The 17,954-nt window shown below is 40.1% G+C and overlaps 1 protein-coding gene and 1 non-coding gene across 2 annotated transcripts in view; one reads left to right on the forward strand and one right to left on the reverse strand.

Annotated features, from left to right (window-relative positions):
* RAPGEF2 (Rap guanine nucleotide exchange factor 2) overlaps nucleotides 1–17,954 on the reverse strand; it is a 97,860-nt gene that overhangs the window by 51,323 nt on the left and 28,583 nt on the right. The window contains exon 2 of the mRNA XM_007446618.1: nucleotides 5,513–5,644. Coding sequence (XP_007446680.1) covers nucleotides 5,513–5,644 — 132 coding nt within the window. The remainder of the gene's footprint in view (nucleotides 1–5,512; nucleotides 5,645–17,954) is intronic.
* Nucleotides 1,960–2,032, forward strand: TRNAE-UUC (transfer RNA glutamic acid (anticodon UUC)). The gene has a single exon. It is a non-coding gene; the product is annotated as a tRNA-Glu (tRNA).

Genomic DNA, 17,954 nt, shown 5'->3' on the forward strand with positions numbered 1-17,954 from the left:
CCCCCCACAACACTCTGTTAAATATCCCAACCCCTTACACACTGTAAAAATTTCCCTCAGGCTAACTGCACCCATTAAGTTCTGGCTAAATGGCTCACACGATAATTATAAAAACAGTGATCCTACACTGAATGACTACTGTGTATCTAGCACTACATTTGATGCTTTTAGTACATAATAATCTTCATATCAATTCAGCAAATTAGGATTATTACCACTATTTTCCAGATGAGAAAACACGAAGGGAAACTAAATAAATTGTTCAAAACAAAACAAAACCTAGTAATTGTGCCAGGACTCAAAATCGGGTCCAACCAACACAAACTACCAAATACTCTGCACTATAACACTTCACCCAGTTTTCCAGACAGACTGTCTTCATAAAGAAAACAGTTAAAATATAATAAAGTAATAAAATGTGTCTTGCTTTGCTAAGTCATAAAACATAAAATTTACATTTGTATATAAACATAAAACACTTGCTATTTTCTAGCTTCCTCCAAAGTACAATATTACTGAGATAATGCTAGACTTTAAACCCTTTCATTCTCAATAAAGATATGCACACACTTTATAGTTAAAAGGTATGTGGGTAATTTGGGATTAACATACACACATTATTATATATAAAATAGATAACAAGGACCTACTATATAGCACAGGGAACTATACTCAGTATTTTGAAATAACCTATAATGGAAAAGAACCTGAAAAAGAATATACATATATAACTGAATCACTTTGCTGTACACTTGAAACTAACACAATATTGTAAATTAACTATATTTCAATAAAAAATAAATTAATTAAAGGTATAGAACAATGTCATTTAGGCAAATAACTCCTGTTCTAAATTAATTTACCTTACACGTATATAACATAACACAGATTTAGGTGCACATTACAGCTAAACAGTATTATTCTCAAAAAAAAACTATTAATATTCTCAGATCAATGCTGAAAGCTCTATGATTTATTTAAATACAAAGGGACTAAATATAGTTTGCTATTATGAATACAGTTCTTAAAACCAGTTTATTTGGCATTTTTAAGGATATCAAGTAAATGAAGAAACTGAGGAAATATTAAATGCCATAAAGCGCTAGTGAAGTGTTAATTAAAAAAAAAAACAATGTAACTACTACACGTTTATCATTAAGTACTTAAAAATCATTTATGAAAAAACTTTTTGCTTATTAAATATCCCACACCCACACATATCCCCAAGTTTAGGAGGGCTGCTTAATAAGTAATCTTGAAACAAACTTTGTGCAGAATTTCAAACATACGTATGTAACCCAAATAGCACCTGAGTCAGACCCTGATATAAATTTAGGCTAGAAATTTATGTTGAAGGCTAACGCTGACGCTAATTTAACTGAGACAACAAAGTGAGTAGGCACTGCAGACAAAGCCATATATATGCGTCAAGTATGAAAATATATTTGGAAATACGTATAATGCTTGCATTAAGTCCAGTTTGTGTATCATAATTTATGCTCTTCCTAATTTTACACTAGGAATTTTTTTTAATTTCAATATAGGATTTACATAAAAGAGAAGAACAATTCTTTAAAGCTTTTAATGTAAATTGTTAGGTTTCTTTCCAAAAGCTACAATCCTAACAGGTGTAAGAATGTCTATCTATAAATATTTATTATAAGTAAGCAAGCCTGTGCTAATTTGATAGGAAAAATAGTTTCATATTTAAATCCTCATATACTCAATTACTTATGTCTTAAATATTTATTTAAGGTATAGACACGGGCATGTTCTCTTCTGCAAATTACCTACTCTTGTCCTTTGAATATCGTTATGCTACGAGTCAAGTATTTTTCTTATAATTTGCATAAGTGAAGTTAAAAGCCTGACTTTAAATCTTTGTCTCAATTGCTCTTTAAATTATTAAAAGTTTTGGTCATTCATTATACCATTAAGAGTTTGCTAACTCCTGGGAATCCCCTGGAGGTCCAGTGGTTAGGATTCAGCACTTTCACTGCTGTGGGCTCAGGTTCGATCCCTGGTCGGGGAACTAAGATCCCACATGCCCTGCGGAGCAGCCGTAAGTAAGTAAAGTAAAGTAAATAAATAAATACTTTCCAAAAAAGAAAAAAAAAAGTTTGCTAACTCTTTATCTGGAATTTACTCTTAATTACGATACGAAGTATGGTCATTAAAGTGGGCCCCCCTCCCCCAAAGACCATTTATTGAATAATCCATCACTTCATTGATTTGAGGTTTCCTCTATTACATATTACATCCTTACACGTGAATTTCGTTTTGCTTGAACTCCGTTCCATCAGTCTGCCTATTTTCGTACAGTTATTTCCAGCCCACCCAAGTCACTGCTCTGATAATCACACCATTTAACCAGGACCTTACCGTGACTGGAAATTGCATTGTCTCATGTCACCAACTTAGGCATTCTGCTTTCTGTCACCAGTAGCCTCCTACTTTTCAGCTTGCTTTCATTGCCTTCCAAGGCAGCCCTTTTTCAAAACAAGCATGTTCCTCAGTCTTCCAGGCTCTCTGAGCTTCGTGCCTGGCTCTCACACTCCAGCTTCTGCCCCCTAGTCTAACACTACAATCCCATTCCTTCCACGCGTCTTTCCTGAAGGCCTACGATTTCCTGGCCCTATTCCAGGCTCTAGAGAGAAGACGAAGACAAGACAGAGAAGTCCCTGCCTCTTGAAGCAGTCATGCTGGGGGGCAGACATAACTTAGAAAGTGACATTCACTTCAATTAAAGTCTAAAAGACCAGCCAGGGAAGGGACCAACATGTGGGACCTGCGTTTCAAAGGGTAAGAAGGGAAGAACTCTCTGAGAAAGCGGTCCTTGGAAATGAAGGCCGAAAGGGATCAATGAAGGTCGAAAAGGAGAGAAAATTCTGGACAGAAGGCCTGCAAAAACAAAGCCCTGCGTTACAAGGAGCCCGGCGTGCTGTGCTGCTCCGTCTGTCTTTCCACTACACTCCTTGAATAAAAGGCCGTCCCAGGGGAAGCTAAATCTTTGCTTTCTTTGTGCTCACTGTGGAGAAAACTACTTACCGGGGCAGAGGGAAATCACTCTGCACTTGAGGGCACCTACCCAGCTGAGCCTCTGATGCTCTGGTCAATTTGCTCCCCTTCTCTCCAAAACTATGATTTCAAAATGTGTCTCTCCTTGTGACTCTCCACCTGCCAACCCTCTCACTCTGAAAGAAGGAACTCAGAGACACCAGGCAGAAACTCACTCAACTCCCAAACTCCCCACCCCAAATCTACCATCACATGCCCCTGTTAAAAGAGAGGAGGTTTCTTTTCTTAAATAAGCTATAGTGATTCCACTTTGCTCTTGAATTCCTCTCCTTCAACCCTCTCAGAAAAATTATTCTAACTTTTTCTCTCCGGCACATGGCATTCCGTGACAACCTCTTTGTATCCATCTCCTGAGCATTTATACTCGCTCCAACGTGACAGCTTCCTCCCAAGTCAGAATTGGATGCCCAAGAAAGGGGTTGCCATGGGAGACAGCTGCCCATCACTGGAGCCGCTCAAGAATCAACCTGACTGACAGGAAGAGAGTAGAGGATTCAAACCCAAGACTGGTTGCCAAACCAGGCGCATCTGGCAGATTTCTTCTCACCTTTAGAATTTCTGATTTAAAGACAATAGGGGATCTCTAGTCAATGTTAGTCCTACAGTCAGTAACCAAATCCTTAGTTACATCTATGGATTTTTCCTTAGGAAGGATACAAACTTACCAGGCTACATGCCTGTCATCAAGTTTGCAATGAACAGCTGTGAAACTCAACTAAAATGAATCAAAATACGCAGGGGTCCTCTTTTCCAACTACACCCCAAGATAAAGCCGGACTGCAGGCTGCCAACTCCAACCCCCACAGAACTAGGTGGAGTTCTCACCACGGTCTGGATCCTCAGACGCCCTGATGGGGGCTGGGGACAGCCAAAGTACCATCAAGAATCACACCCTTCCCCAACCTACCCAAGGTTAATACCACATAAAGCTGAAGTTCCCCTCAGAATATGCCTCCATAAAGTATACAAACGACTCACTTCATTCTTATTATAAATTTACCTTCTAGGAGGCTCCATTCAGCCTGGAATTACACCGGAAGAACAGCAGGGGTAACTGCTACAACCTCAAGCTGTGCTCCCACTACAGGTCTTTAAAGGGCGTGATCATCTCAAAGTGGAGAAGACAAAGGCTCTATCATGACGCTTCAATTAACAGAAGCTCTTGTTCTATTGTAAGGGATACTCTTGAAGAAATGTTCAAAAAATCAACTTCTAAAAACAGGCATGATGCAAGGGGGGGATAATTGTACCCTGATCCACCACCTTTTCCTCCTCTAACATTTGAAAATGGGACGACTTCCTAAAGATTTAATTACAAGTTAACATTCAATGCCTCAGAGTACAAACTTGAAAAGTTACTTTAAAGAGCCAGGTCATTATGTTTCTTTTTGCAAAATAATAAAAAAAGTTCTTAATTAGCTAAGAATCTGCATATAATTGCATTTGTGGCTATCACTTATTAGCCAGTGAGCTCTCCACAACACCTCTGAATTATAGAAAAGTGGGTACCTAATGCCTCCTGAAAAGAAAATTAACTTTCGAAGATCTACTAAATTTAGGACTTAAACAGACATGTTTTGCCCTGATGGTATTCTAACTGTTTAGATACTTTTAGTAATTTTTTTAAAAAACAGAAACTGAGCACTGCCTGAATATATCAATGATCCTGAAACACTGTAATATTGTTAGAGAAAGGTTTTATTGTGGCCATCTCATATCACGATTCCTAAGGAGCCAAGAATTATACTTTGTAAAGTGAGTATTACATTCCTTTTGTTTGAAACCATCTGAAATCCCATATTAGCTGCAACCAAAAAAAGGGACCTTTTTTTGCATATTTCAGTCACTTTCCCTAAATTTGCATTTTCTAAGCCAATGAACTATTCCTTAACAATTAAAATTATTTTGCTTTTAAAACATTTTTGAAATTCCATAATTCTAGTTTTTCTATCCATCACTATCATAAGAATTTATTTGAAACATGTAAGTCTATAGGTAATAAAAATAATGCAAGAAAAATAATTCAGTGTCACACCCAAGACTTTATTAAGAAAAACTTAGTATGGAAGCATAATTCTGAAGTCTACCCCTACAATTTTATTCAAGAAAGGGTCATCAACCTAGTACACCTACAGTCAAATTAATAAAATATTTACAGTCCGGGGAAACATTTCCATTGTAACCACTCCATTTAAAATTCTGGTAGCTGGTAATAGCAGAGGCAAATGCATTTAGACTGTAGTTCGACTTCCTAAAACAAACAAACAACATACTACATGTCTGTGTGAAGCATAAACATTAACATTTTATGTCCATGTGTGCACATATAATATACACACATATATTTTACCTTTAAGATTCTATCCATGAAAAATCACAGAACTCCTCAGAATATATGAAAATGAAGCAAATGACAAGGAAAACACCTTCCTACCTGGTAGATATCAGAAAGACTGCTGCTTCCAGAATCACTGGTGATGCTACATCCTGAGTGGCTGGAGGAGACGTGAGTCACCTGTGGGTGGAGACTGTCGGTGAGGTGTAGCTTTGTGAAATCTGCAGGAAGCTGGGGAAGGATCAGGAGAAACTGAGTTACAGCTGGAACCAAGAACTCCAAGCAGGCATCTACAAATTGTGTCACACTCTACTCCAGGCCAGGAAAGGTCCTTCATTTTTTAAATTCACCATGACTAAATACTGTCCTATTTACCAAAAATCACAAAATGAATTTGTAAAGTTTATGGGCATTCAATGAGCCTTAAATCATACTAAATTCAACGCTTAAATAGGTGGGTTTGGCGGTTAAGATTAACCTGGTGAGCACTGAATCCAATGAGCTACAACTTTCAAATTATACACCAATGAGCAAATTAGCCTTCTACTATTGGTTAGCCAGCAAAATGCAACTTTGTGGCAAGAGACAGCTTAAATAAGAAAACAGATTTGAGGTTCATGTATGCCCAAATGATGTTTAAAGGTTAAAAAGATGAGCATCTTAGAACAAAGTGTATTGTTATACAAGTAACTACACAAGCACTACAGAGAAAACAGGAAAGTATGCTCTCGGAGAACGCAGAGTCGAGAAGGTTATGGACGACAACATTTACCTATCACAGACACATAGATACTACTTGTTCACATTTAAACTCCAAATAAAAATTGCGTCTATTGAGCAGATTCCCTCAGCATCCCCCAAGTGCTTCTATCACCCCCCCATACAGCAGAGAAAATGCACTGAAAAAGGAAACATTCACCCATTCAACAAATATTTACTGAGCCCTCTTCCTCTTACTGTGTGCTAGTTAGTGAATGAGATGCTAAGAAAACACTGCCCTTAAAATCTTACACTCGTAAGTTATTAGCAATTCTTTTGAATTCAAAAAGGGCACTATGTATCTATAGCATCACACTTAGAAGACACTACTGGCCAATAATAAACCTGACATTTCAAAATACATGCTAACTGACACCCTGCACACTGATAATATCTTTCTTTCCTGCTGGCATATTGATCCTATTTGGCTGCTGAATAATAAATAATAAAGACTAACTTAAAATCAAACTTAAGTAAGAGCTTGCCTTGGCAATATTCCCTTCTGTCCTGTGACCCTCATCCCTCCTCCCCTTCCAAAACCAAGATGCCACTTCACAGTTTAGAATAAGTCCCACAGGGGACGTGATGCAGGCTCCTGACACCCACAACCATTCAGACCTGACTCAACAAACAGATTATGACACTTAATAGTACTTAACACACGGGTGGACTTGGAAGGCACTGTGCTAGGTGAAATAAGTCAGACAGAGAAGGACAAATGCAGTATGACATCACCTACATGTGCAATCTAAAGAAGTATAACGAAGTAGTGAATATAACAAAAAAGCAGCAGACTCACAGATACAGAGAACTAGTAACGAGTGACTAGTGGCTACCAGTGGCGGGCAGAGGAGAGGGGTGGGTATGGGATGGGCTCAAGGATGTACTGCACAATGTGGGGAATATAGCCTATATTTTGTAATAACTGTAAATGGAAAGCAACCTTTAAATTGCATAAAAAAATAAAAAAAATTAAATTAAAAAAATTTAAAAAGTAAAATTATACCCCTTCAGAAAAAAGAACATTTAGTATAGTCTGCATAGAAATATTTTTAACATCACAGGAGACAAAGTATACAAAGAAAACATTTAAACATAAATTTATTGGGGGGCATATAAACAGATGCTAAATAAACAGATAAAAAGGCGTATGTTGGAGAAGCTCAGAGAAGTGAGATGTTTATTCAAATGTGTGAAATCATTGCAAGAATGATGTATATCTCACTAAGAATGTTTTTTTAACTGATAATTGAAGATGATTTGAAATAGATAAAACTGGGAAAGTAACAATTTCCCTGCAAGGAACAGATAGGTGAAAACCCCCAAATTTGAGAATTTATATATTTTATTCACAACGTAGAATAGCGAAATACTTCCAGGATTTCTTCAGGAACAGTCTGAAGACAAAAGTTTGCCAAGCTGTATTTTACTTGTAGCTGAGTGATACATGTCAGATATTAAAACAGTGGGTTCAAAGCCAGGATAAACACCCTTCCTCATCTTGGCTTCGTTTCGTTTAATGCAGTCACTCACCACAAAAGGCAACTGAAGAACCAAGACTCCGTAGCTCAGCGACTTTAAAAGGCATCAGTTGATACATGTACTTACAGAACAATAAACTGATTTCTATTATCTTTTATAGAGATGACTCAGGTCGACATGTGCCACATAGTGTGATTTTTAAAAATTAACTTGAATATGTCAAATAAAGATGTATCCATCTGATGAATTTTTACTAACCAGACAGTTATTTACTCAAGTCTTGCAGGACAGTGTCCATCAACTGGTCGTCTTTCCTGACTAAATGCACTGTGGGGAAAGCACAGGAGCCTTGGAGCTCTAAAGCTCTGAACAGATTGTGGAGTGTGAAGAGACAGTCCACAATCTATTCATCTACGCTCACTTAGACCCACAAAGAGCAGAATTATGTGGCTTTGTTAAGCTAAGAACCATAAAGTCTGTGTGTAAAGAGAAAAGAAGAAACACATTCATTCTTAAGAATTCAATTCTACTTTATAAATACTTACTAAGCATCTGCTATGTCAGACACTGTTAGGGACAGGAAATATCACGGTGAATAAGGCACCCCCAATTCCAAATGTAAATTCTACTACCCCAAAAGTCATTGTAGTAGGTGTCACGCACAATAGAAAAATAAGTCAAACACTGTTTGTTTGTTTTTGGCCACGCCGCACGGCTTGTAGGATCTTAGCTCCCCGACCAGGGATCGAACCCCGGTCCCCTGCCGTGGAACCGCGGAGTCCTAACCACTGGACCGCCAGGGAACTCCCTCAAACATAGTTTTTTAAACGTGGCTTTTTACCTCCCCACCACCACTTGTGTTCTTTGCAGGCAATGAAATGATGTTAAAGTTAATGCATATAAAATTCAGTATTAGCTGAATATCTCTTTGTATGAGAACAGATGCCATGCTTGAGAAAGCTTCGCATTTTTCCCCACAGATGGGGATGAGAGTCCCGTGATTAAAGGCTATCAACAGGCCACGTCGGCCAAGGCTGTGGAATGGGAGGGGTGTGGAGCTTGTCTGCCGCGAGAGAAGAGAGCCTGAAATGCACGGGTGCGGCCCAGCCTCACACTCTACAGACTGGAGACCTGAGCCCAGGCCTAAGGGAAGCGGCTCTTTCAGAGGGAAACGAACCAGCCGGGAAGTGGGAGTCAGGGTGCAAACACAGGCACAGGCACCGCGTTCAACCTCAGGGCAAAAGGGTAACGCCGAACGCTGGGAGCCCGTAACTCACTGTCTGAGCAAAACATACCAAAGCAGGGGGCCAAACGCCAAGGACAAAAGACTCACTTGTCCCAGCTTTTCTACGCTTGATCCAGGGACTTTTTAAGTTACTATCACCACGCTGTTTAATCAAATTTCCGATTAAATGGAGCTGGGAGTTATCTTGCGGCTCTAGCCACCACTTACAACAGAAATTCTGCTCAACAATAAGAAAATTTTTTGAAGCTGGGGCTATACACAGTAGCTACCTGAATAAAATTAAATAATAATTAAATAAATTAAAGGGGAAATTAATATATTTTATACATTTTGATCTTAACACCAATATATTCAATATTTAACAGCAATTCATTATGAACACAATTCAAGGAAATCTCTTATATTTTTCTTGTTGTCATTTAAATGCTTTTATTTTCATATTTGATTGTATGAATATATTACTGCTCACATTTTTCCTGGATCAAGCAATCTATATTGCTAAAGATAGGGCACTTGTGAATCACAATTGTAACAAACTAGTGTCAGGCAAATGACTGAATCATAGTTTCACCAGAAACACTATTAATTACATAAGAAACAACAATGGTAATACGTATTTAAATCAGACTCTTAAATGCGTAAAGTAAGCATAAACAATATTAATCAGAGTTTTGTAAAATCTGGGTATCAATTAAATGATAGCTTGTTTTGTTTTCTTTTTTGGGAGAAACAGGGGCGCTATAACAATTAGCTGTAAGTAACAAGTACTAGAGAAGACTTAAGGCTCAGATACGAGCAGGCATTTGATAGCCTTTGGTTTATTAATTAATGATTGGCATTCATAAAAGTACCAGCTAATAAATGAACTCCGTTTTGAACATAAATTCAGAGAGTGAGGACGCCTTGAAATCTCTGACACTGCTAAATAAATACTTGGCTGAACTGGTAAAATTCCTCAAAGTGGTGTTGACATCGTACAGACTAGGGCATTTCCTTTCTTCCCCTTCCTTCTCTCCCCCCAAAAAACTTCTTAAGTTTATGTTTTCCAGCTCTACAAGAAAGGGCTGGTATATCACTGGTAATACATTGGTACATTACACTGGTTATGTAATGGAAACATAGTACAGTTGTATGTTCCATGATGCATTAGCATCCTAGGACTGCTGAGAAATCCAACAGTTCAAAACTATACAAAACAAAAAAAAACCACTGTCACCCTCAGTTGAAACTTACCTCACTAAAAATTTCCCAACTAACCCCAGAATCACTTTTTTTTTTTTTTTTTTTGCGGTATGCGGGCCTCTCACTGCTGTGGCCTCTCCCGTTGCAGAGCGCAGGCTCCGGACGCGCAGGCTCAGCGGCCATGGCTCACGGGCCCAGCTGCTTCGCGGCATGTGGGATCGTCCCGGACCGGGGCACGCACCCGTGTCCCCTGCATCGGCAGGGGGGCTCTCAACCACTGCGCCACCCGGGAAGCCCCAGAATCACTTTTTTTTTTTTTTTGCGGTATGCGGGCCTCTCACTGCTGTGGCCTCTCCCGTTGCAGAGCGCAGGCTCCGGACGCGCAGGCTCAGCGGCCATGGCTCACGGGCCCAGCTGCTTCGCGGCATGTGGGATCGTCCCGGACCGGGGCACGCACCCGTGTCCCCTGCATCGGCAGGGGGGCTCTCAACCACTGCGCCACCCGGGAAGCCCCAGAATCACTTTTTTTTTTTTTTTGCGGTATGCGGGCCTCTCACTGCTGTGGCCTCTCCCGTTGCAGAGCGCAGGCTCCGGACGCGCAGGCTCAGCGGCCATGGCTCACGGGCCCAGCTGCTTCGCGGCATGTGGGATCGTCCCGGACCGGGGCACGCACCCGTGTCCCCTGCATCGGCAGGGGGGCTCTCAACCACTGCGCCACCCGGGAAGCCCCAGAATCACTTTTTTTTTTTTTTTGCGGTATGCGGGCCTCTCACTGCTGTGGCCTCTCCCGTTGCAGAGCGCAGGCTCCGGACGCGCAGGCTCAGCGGCCATGGCTCACGGGCCCAGCTGCTTCGCGGCATGTGGGATCGTCCCGGACCGGGGCACGCACCCGTGTCCCCTGCATCGGCAGGCGGGCTCTCAACCACTGCGCCACCAGGGAAGCCCCAGAATCACTTTTATTTCAAGAAATAGCTACAACAGAACACACAAGGTCTGGGGTAATGGTTAGAATCTATCCAATCCTCCCTGGCAGTTCACCCTGAGTAACAACAGTACTAAGGTAAATTAAGTATCACACTTAGGGACTGAACACCAGCTTCATGGTAAGACGCAACACTAAGAATTTACCCAAAAGGAGTGCTGTTTTCCCCAGATCATCCCTGGAGTTCTGTGAGCACTTTCCACGCTCATATTTTCAGGCTCTGAGGGGAGGAGCTGGTATATTCCTGGACACATTTCCCATTTTTTCCTGAGGTGTCAGTGAAAATACAGTCTCCTATATTTCCCATTCATTCATCATTTATTAAAAACCTGTGTTGTGAGGATTAAGTGAATGACTGGGTATAAAGCACTCAAAGGAGAGCCTGGCACCCAGAACCAGACAGAAGGGTGTTGGCCATAAACTACCATGTGCAGACTCGTGGAAGACACAGGGTCTCCCAGCTCTGGATTCCTGCAGCTGGAATCTAGTCTGGATGCCAGCAGGGACTGAGCTGCTCTCAGAAAGGGCCTTAGGGACCAGTCACCACCCAGCTCCAGACACTGTTCCTTCACCCACGGTAGGACTAAGGTTGTACTTTAAAAGCAAGCCATATTCTCTCTCTGTGTACACACACACACACACACACACACACACACACACACACACACAGCTTTTCTTTTACTAAAACTGATCTTTTCTAATATGGTGAGTTCTGACACGCTCTAACCTATTTCTACATACAGCTTGCAGAGGCAGGAATATTATTTGGTAGCTCATTTTAAAGACCACTTTATACTATGGTCAACTTTTATTTCTCTACCCCATAATATTTCTTTAGGAACACCAGAAAAAGTAAGCATTTGGACTCCTGAATATTATTCATCAGTAATCATTTTTACTTCTCCCATATCCCATTAGGACGTGCTCAAGACCCAGGACTCATCCTTGAAATAATACGTCATCCATCAGTATTCCACAAAGCAAAGAGAAAGATTTTTGTACAGTATACAATTTCTTTTGTTTGTAAATATACATAAAGGCAAGAAACAAAGCTTTCCCCAAAGGGTCATGAGATAATAATTTAATAAACTGATAGATTTAATAATATTTTTCATTAAAATACATGTAGACATTTTTAAATGTTGGTATGACTATGCTTTAAAGGAACGGTTCAACAAAAATTTGCTTTATATTTACTGGAGAAAACTGCCAAAAGATTGGCAATTTGTAAGAACTTAATATTCTCCCAGCTTCCTGGCAGGCTCAAAAGACATAAGTCTCATTGTACATATCAAGTTATCTTCTGTTCAACTTCCTGCTAAGTCAAGCAAACCTGAGCAAGTTGATTTAACTTCTGTGCACCTTAGTTTCCTCTGTAAAATGAATATAACATTGTCCAGTGACTAAATGAAATTAACTTGTAGGATCCACCTGCAGCTGTCTCTCTCCCTTTTCATTCCCTCTGCCATTTCTTAGGTCAGATAGCTTCCAAATTCAATGGGGAAAATAAAAAACAACTAACTTATTTTTGACACTCTCATACCTAACACCACTATTATAGTACTTTACTTATTATATATATTTCCCCCCCCCGAAGTCTACATATTATATTTTATTTTTTAAAGATTTTTTGATGTGGACCATTCTTAAAGTCTTTTTATATGTTAGAAATACCTCCTGAAACGTGGTGGTGACCCAGCCCTCTCCCCAGGGCAGAAAGGCTACCCGGTGTTTTTTAGGGTTGGTAACCTATGAATGAACCATAAACTTCCTTGGCTACAGTGGCATGAATTACAATCCAAAATTTAATCCCTACATTTATGAAATAAGGATAAACGGAACACAAACAGAACAACTCCGACCCCTGTTGAGGAAAATAAATAAGCACAACTAGTAAATTGACTGAAAGGCTGTCAGTCACACGACTGATGTTTTCAAGCAAATACTTTTAAGAAGTCTTTTCTATCATAGAAAGCACTGAATAGGAAACTCGTGAACTTCACTTCAAAACAGAAAAGTGGAATCCTTTAGTATGAGGAGAAAGTGTATGATCTAAGTACCATCTATTCCAAAAATGTAACGCTGTGTAAGGCAACAGTAAGGTCACCTGCACACCAGTCCTGTTCTTAAAAGAATCTCATGAAGTAGGTTATTATTATGACTATTTTTATTTTTATTTATTTATTTGTTTGTTTGTTTATTTATTTACTTTTGCGGTACGCGGGCCTCTCACTGCTGTGGCCTCTCCCGTTGCGGAGCACAGGCTCCGGACGCCCAGGCTCAGCGGCCATGGCTCACGGGCCCAGCCGCTCCACGGCATGTGGGATCCTCCCGGACCGGGGCACGAACCCGTGTCCCCTGCATCGGCAGACGGACTCTCAACCACTGCACCACCAGGGAAGCCCTATTATGACTATTTTAGATAAGAAGAACTAAGACACAGAAAAGTTAAGCTATTTGCACCAAGATCACAAAGTGAAAAGGTGGCAGAGAGAGATTCCTGGCTGCCTGGCCCTGTACTGAATACATTTAAGCATTGAACTTCACTGTATTTATTGACTTATTGGTTGACTTGAAAACTCTCATGAATACTGATGAAACTCTGAAATGTCTGCTTATATCAATTTACTAATGTAGTTTCTTGTACAAATTTCAAAATCATATAGAAAAACAGTCATTTAAAACAATTTCTCACTCTTTCATAAAACAAATTTATTAAAACTTTACATCTGCATCTCCAATGTCAACGATTTTGACATCACACTGCCACTTTTCGAGTCATCCAATAGAGTTTTCATTCCTTCTAAATTGTTTGAGATGCACCACTTTTTGCATCTCTTTGTGATACACTGTGCAACATTAGTGATGTTGATTCTTCATTGTCTTGTAGGTTCTTTACAAAATCATTTACTATTTATAAGCTAACCTTTAAAATGTTATGGTAATAACCAGTATTTGCAAATTCTGAGATCACATATCCAAGAATCATTATTAAATCTGTGTAAAACAGAAAACTTCTTTAACTGCCTCATCCCACGTTCCACAATATGACCCTTACAACGTTCCAAGCTAGCATTGTTTGAGGTCATTACTGCCTTATGTTCCTTACTGAAGAGCACTTTTTTTGTTTTTGTTTTTTTTTAAAAAAAAGGTAAAATGAATTGAGAGAGAACCTCATAATGTAAGAGACAAAAGCAACTCCTTCTCTGGTAGTTAACTCTTGCAGAACGAAATCTTGCCTGATGTATTATACAATACCCCTAACATCTGACAATCAGAGAAGTATGTGGGTGCAGGCACACACACAAATAAGCTAGTCAACTAATTTCATCACCTTAAAGAAAGACACCTGGCACAGTGAGAATAGTTCTATAATAAATATCAGAACCACTAAAAGTTTGTCCTCTGAAAGACAGTTGTAGTTTTTCAAAATGAAAATGTTTATCTGGGAGCTACAATAATACAAACTATATAATCTTCCACAGAAATACCGAGGTAGTTAATTAACATGTATATATCACCAAAGGAAATGTCCTGTTGTCTGTTAAAAAACACAGTTTTATGATGGTTTTCAAGTGACAGCCACTCCATTCTCACTCCAAACACACACCCACATAATCCCTTTTCCTTTTCAGTTTATTTGCAGCTATCAATAACCAGTGATCTGAAAAGCACACCTTTCTCTGAGGAATTTCAAAAAAAATGTCTAGATCACTTAGTCCCAAGATACTTTCAATAAAATACATGGCAAATTTTGGCACTGTGTCAGGTAACTGAAAAGTCACCTTCTGGGTAGCACTTCACCTACAGAAATCCTAACCCTATGTGCATATTCTCCTAACGTTAGGAATAATTCCCCCATTATCTGGGGCACATGGGTACCTAATGAGCAACGTGGTGAATATTTGATGCCTGTTTGTTCCGATACTTATAAAGAGCCCAGATACTGCACTTAATGGATGAAGAAACAGAAGCTCAAACAGCTCAAGTGGCTTGTCCAAAGCTCCCAGGTACATGGCTCCAAAATCTATACCCATTGCACTCTGCATCTGGACTCTAGAAATTTGTTATTTGGGGCCATATTCTAAGCCAACTGTGACACCCATCTTCTCCCTTATTTAAACAGGAAATATCCTAAGAAACTTTAATATCACCACAGCTTCATTGTCTAATACAAAAACCAACCCAATAAATATATTTTTTTAGCAAAATCGGTGATTATCCATATAGTAATACTGATCATATTCTACAGTTACTAAAACTTGAGTTCTCGTGTTTTCCAGGACCACATGGGATCGGCGGTCTGGAAGTGGAGACCCCTGGAGATGGAGGGGAGCCGCTCGTGATAGGAGAAGGCAGTTCCTAGGACCAATTACACAACACCTCTGATGAGCTGCAGAGGGACGGCGGGCAGTTATCCCAGCTGTAAAAATGCTCAAGGGAGCGTGGAGTCAGGGAAATGAGCGTTTAAAGCCAAGGAAAAAAGATTCCTATGGGATCCGTGGATGATCCTAAGCTGCCTTCTTTCTGAACAAAAATAAACAGTTGGTTTGGCAAGAAAGCCTCACTCAGAATTAAAGACATCACCCCACAAGTAATGTTTAACTCTTTAAAAAAAAGTTATAAAAGCCACGTGACATCCAAACGCCAATGCACTTAGGTCTCTATACAATAAAATGCCAAAAAATGGCTGAGACTGGCGAGCTATTCACCAATGTCCTCCTCTTCCAGGGAGTACAGCTGGACTGCATTTCCCAACTTCCCTTACAGTCACATAGGTGCCCATACAACTGACTTCACACCTTCAGGGTATGAACAAACAGAAGTGATGGATGCTGTGCCCACACCCTCCTTATAAGCATCTTCTACAGACCCGCCGAGACCTTCCCCTTGCATCAAGAGTCTCTGTCGGAAGACAACAGAAGCTTTGCGCCGAAGGTTAGACAACTGAGCCATAAAGTGGAGGGGCCTGGATCCCTGGATCCCTGCTTAGAGGAAAACTGTCCACTAAGTGATCCAGAGCACTTGCTTCAGATCTTACGCAAAAGAGAATAAACTTCTATTGTATGTGAACCCTTGTATTTTGCTTGGTTTGATACAATGGCTAGCATTATCTGAACTCAAACAAATACAAATATGATGATACTTTTTTGTGACCTGTCTGCAAAAAATCTTCCAGTGAAATTCTCAGTTCCTTAAGGAGAAGGAGGTAGGGCTCTGATGACACCCTGACCTCACAGTGCTGTGTGCAAGTTGGATAAAATCAACATTAGAGCTCCTTTAGTCAGTCAAACACATTTATTAAAAACCCACTTTATGCCAGTATGCCAGGCACTGGTCCCAGTTTTCTAAGACAGCAGCAAGTAAGATAAACTCCCTGCTCTCATGGATCTTACAACTAGCGGGCAAGGTAAATAGTAAAAGATTAACGAAGAAAACTGTCAAATAGTGATAAGTGCTGCATTCAGCAAAGATTAAAAGAGACTGATGTGACAGAAGGATGACTGGGGGGACTTCCCTGGTGGTCCAGGGCTAAAGAATCCGCCTTAGAATGCAGGGGACACGGGTTCGATCCCTGGTCATGGAACTAAGATCCCACATGCCGCGGGGTAACTAAGCCCGCGCGCCACAACTACTGAGCTCGAGTGCCTAAACTAGAGCCCGCATGCCGCAAACTACAGAGCCCACGCACTCTGGAATCCGCACGCCACATCTACAGAGCCCACGCACCACAACTAGAGAGAGAAAACCTGCACGCCACAACTAGAGAGAAGCCCGCACACCACAACGAAGAGCCCACGCGCCGCAATGAAAGATCCCACACGCCTCAACAAAGATCCCGTGTGCTTCGGCTAAGATCCAATGCAGCCAAAAATAAATAAAATAAATAATAAATAAATCTTTAAAAATAAAAAAAGGGATAGCCAAGAAAGACTGAAGATGTGATAATGTGATGAGAAAACTGGTTTTTATATTCTCAGTTATTTCCTAAAGGGATAGTTCCAATCATACCACTTTATTAGATATATATACCATTTTACTAGATATATTTATATACACGCACACATACACCTTATAGATCTATCTTATACACATAGACATATATACAAGTATATATACATACACCTTATATATTAACACATATTTATATTTCATATATTTATGAAGTATATGTTATATTTATATTTGTCTTTGTGTAAAACTGAGAGAAGTCTAGTATATCCCTAAGCCAAAGGAATCCAATTACTAAACATTTTATGAAAAATTACTGGGCTCTTTATGCAACTTCAAAATGAAATCACCTAAGTATCATAGTACCTTAGGAAGCAAAGACAGTATAAAATAGATTTGGATTTGTTCACTGTCCTATGAGTCGGAGAGCACTTAGTCAAATTTCAAGATGCAAAATATTACACAATGGAAATATAAGGCTTCCAAAATAATTATTTGTCCTCCAAAAGTACTGCTTAATAGGTTCAAGGGAAAATTAAGTCTAGAAGCCACCTACTCTGTCAACTGATTTTGAGAACAGTACTCAAAAATTTATTGAATAGACTGATAGCTCAGGAAACAAACACTTCTATTGCAAAGCTATACTCTTTTGAAAAACAGGAATTCATGGGGCTTCCCTGGTGGCGCAGTGGTTGAGAGTCCGCCTGCCGATGCAGAGGACACGGGTTCGTGCCCCAGTCCGGAAGATCCCACACGCCGCAGAGCGGCGGGGCCCGTGAGCCATGGCCGCTGAGCCTGCGCGTCCGGAGCCTGTGCTCCGCAACGGGAGAGGCCACAACAGTGAGAGGCCCGCGTACCGCAAAACTGAATAAATAAAATAAAATAAAATAAAATATTCCTTTGTCCTCTGCATTTCCTGAAAATTGGTAGGTGGCTCT

Source organism: Lipotes vexillifer, unplaced genomic scaffold (genome assembly GCF_000442215.2).
Source record: "Lipotes vexillifer unplaced genomic scaffold, Lipotes_vexillifer_v1.1 scaffold1862, whole genome shotgun sequence".
Classification (NCBI taxonomy): Eukaryota; Metazoa; Chordata; class Mammalia; order Artiodactyla; family Lipotidae; genus Lipotes; species Lipotes vexillifer.